Genomic DNA, 2,909 nt, shown 5'->3' on the forward strand with positions numbered 1-2,909 from the left:
AATGGTTGTTTCATTTTTCCTTTCTCAAAAAGCACTCCCTGGAATAGTATTAGGATCAACAAAAGTCTACAAACCATAAATGAAACATTAGGGTAACTATTAGAAGACAGAAAAAAGTTTGTGAAACTATCAAGCTATTAATCAAACTCTTACATTACCCTCTAAATTACTGTACATGTATGCATATAAATAATTATACATCACAATTTAGGTTCGCGCATGGGAATATCAACCTCTAAATGCTCGTGTTGTTTATTCTATACAAAGCTACACACGATAATGACAAGAATTTATAAATGTTTATATTTCTTAATGTTCAGTTTTTTCAGAAAGAGCTTGAATGTGAATACCATTTAGATAAATAATTTATTTGTCAAAAATGATATTACTTCTAAAGAGGACCAACATAATTCAAGTTAATATGATCCAAATGAAATATAGTTTTATCTTAATAAGTTCGAAATATAACAGGGCATTTTATATTTGTTCACCTAATGAAAAATAGTAGGACATGCCCTGTTTTATTGATGAGTTTTAGGTGTCTTGTGAATTGGTATTTAGGATGTATAAATATATAAATTACAATCTCATATTTTATATGGAGAGCCGATGGACCGTCAGAAACTTTTACATACCTCAAATTAATAATAAGTAATAATAAATATGTAGTTGGAATTTATGAAAGCCTCATAGTTTTTACATAAAGTTCACTGAAAATATTTACCTGGCTATTAATGGTTACTAAGCACATTTAAATCTGGCATAAGAATGAATTGTTGTGCAACATTTGAAGCTCGTACAAAACCACATGGCAAATTTTGGCTGGCATTGCTATTTGGTATATAGTTGCTGAAGAATTTAGACGATGAACATGTCCACAATTATTGTATGTGTTGACACCTGCATAATGGAGTGGAATTATGCACGATTTGTCTTGTCCATTAATGGTTGTTTTTGTGTTTTCCCTTTTGCAAAAGCCAATGTGCTCCTCTGATAGTAGTCTGATTAACAAGCTGTAACCATAAAAATTAAAATTAGCTACTTAACGAATTAGAAAGTTAACAAAGTTAGAACTATCAAACCATTAAGGATGTCACGCATGAACGCCGTTTTTAATATAAATTCAATTCACGTTAGTGATTTGAAAAGTTGATTTTGTCACGCCCGGATTTTCGCACCCTCCGGGAGCGTGGATGTCGGCTACTGATGAAGCTACGCAGCCAATTTAATCTTACCTTTTCGCAACAGGTACCAAACCATTAATATCAAAAAGTTGGATGCCATTTGGGGTTATTGTGGATCGGCTGACCAAGTCCGCGCATTTTCATCCCCTGTGTGTACTACCTAGTTCCTCGAAGCGGTTGGCGGAGATTTATATCCGGGAGATTGTCCGTCTGCATGGTGTTCCGGGTTTTCCATTATTTAAGACAGAGGTACTCAGTTCACATCGCGGTTCTGGAGAGCCGTACAACAGGAGTTGGGTACTCGAGTGGAGTTGAGCACAGCATTTCACCCTCAAACGGATGGGCAGTCCGAGCGCACTATTCAGATTCTTGAGGATATGCTCCGTGCGTGTGTGATTGTGTTTGGAGGTTCTTGGGATCAATTCTTGCCATTGGCGGAGTTTGCCTACAACAACAGCTATCAGTCCAGCCATGTAATGTAGGGTCTTATATTTCCTATTTCCTTATAGATCTAATTTTAGTTCTAGTATTATTAAATCAATTGTTTTTTTCTTTCTTTTTTTATCTGATGCACTGACACTGTACAGATTGATCTAGCAATGTTTGGAGGTGAAATCTTATGCCAGGTAAAGATTTGTCATTATCTCTTTTGTTCCATCCTTGTGCTAAGGTACAATCATCCCTATTTTCTTTGTGGTTTATTTAAGCTTTCCAACTGGATCATCTCTTTTATTGATATATTTTGTAGCCAGATGCATTTCTATGCTCTATCAATGATGTCAAAGTCAGAAATACCTTTGACCAAAGGGCACGTAACATGATTACTAGTGCAGAGGTGAGATGACAGAATTATTTTGTGTTTATGTGTTGCATGATTATCTGCCTTTGTGATTTAACCAAGACAGATCGAACCTTTGTTTGATATGCTAGTAATATTTCCAGGGATCTTTGAGGCATAAGATATCTGGACAAGGGCTTGCTTTTATAGTCGGAGGCGGTTCTGGTATGAAGCAGAATCTCAGTTACTGTGAAAAACTTCTTTCACCTTTTAGGCATGGCTATAATTTAAGTGTTTGATTCATGTTTGTATGTTTAAACCGGCAGAAGAGAGAAAATGTGGGTCATCCTAGAACCTTTAAAACTATCTTAGATACAGGCAATGAGATACTATCATCATGTTTTTCTGATTTCCGACAGACGTTAGTTTTATTTTGAATACCGATTATTGTAATATATTCTTAATGTGAAGATCTACAGTGTACTTAGATGTTGGTTATGGTCAGAAAGATGATCCTTCTTAGTGAATACAAAGCGTTGTGTTCATTGGGATGCTATTGGAGTTTCTTGTGAGAATTGGATGGTTAAAATTTCTAGCGTATTTGTTGCCAAATAAGAAATACTAGGCCCATTAAATTTTTTCTATTTTATGATATTAAGGAATCTTAAGTGTATTGAACATCACAAGTTTTATCATCTGATCCCTTTATTCCTGCCCAATGTTTTTCCCCATTCAGTTGTGCAGAAAAATCTTGAAGTGGGAGAGGTACTTGTTGTAGATGTGGCAAGCATAGTTGCATTATCAGGAACTGTCAATTTTCAAGCCAAATACAATGGACAGATGAGAAGGGCGGTATTTGACTTGTCTGCTTCTTTTGGTTTCTGCCTTTTTTACTATTCTTAATATATATATATATATATCTATATATATATATATATATATATATA

At 34.8% G+C, this 2,909-nt stretch overlaps 1 protein-coding gene across 3 annotated transcripts; it reads left to right on the forward strand.

Annotated features, from left to right (window-relative positions):
* The first annotated feature begins 1,660 nt into the window (after nt 1-1,660).
* LOC109208961 lies at nt 1,661-2,868 on the forward strand. 3 transcript variants are annotated; one of them, XM_019372116.1, is made up of 4 exons: nt 1,661-1,854; nt 1,933-2,019; nt 2,127-2,187; nt 2,699-2,868. In XM_019372116.1, exons 1-4 carry the CDS (start codon nt 1,804-1,806, stop codon nt 2,863-2,865), a joined length of 366 nt encoding a protein of 121 aa, XP_019227661.1. In that variant the 5' UTR covers nt 1,661-1,803; the 3' UTR covers nt 2,866-2,868. The 3 variants fall into 3 exon arrangements, with proteins under 3 accessions (XP_019227661.1, XP_019227663.1, XP_019227664.1); XM_019372118.1 differs by having other exon boundaries at nt 1,661-1,810; XM_019372119.1 differs by having other exon boundaries at nt 1,661-1,810; nt 1,937-2,019.
* Nucleotides 2,869-2,909: the final 41 nt, after the last annotated feature.

Source organism: Nicotiana attenuata, unplaced genomic scaffold (genome assembly GCF_001879085.1).
Source record: "Nicotiana attenuata strain UT unplaced genomic scaffold, NIATTr2, whole genome shotgun sequence".
Lineage (NCBI taxonomy): Eukaryota > Viridiplantae > Streptophyta > Magnoliopsida > Solanales > Solanaceae > Nicotiana > Nicotiana attenuata.

Coding starts and splice junctions, on each gene's coding strand:
- LOC109208961 (XM_019372116.1), top strand. CDS start 1,804: ATGCCAGGTAAAGATTTGTCATTATCTCTTTTGTTCCATCCTTGTGCT. Junction 2,020..2,126: donor ACATGATTACTAGTGCAGAG/GTGAGATGACAG, acceptor TAATATTTCCAG/GGATCTTTGAGGCATAAGAT. Junction 2,188..2,698: donor TATAGTCGGAGGCGGTTCTG/GTATGAAGCAGA, acceptor TTCCCCATTCAG/TTGTGCAGAAAAATCTTGAA.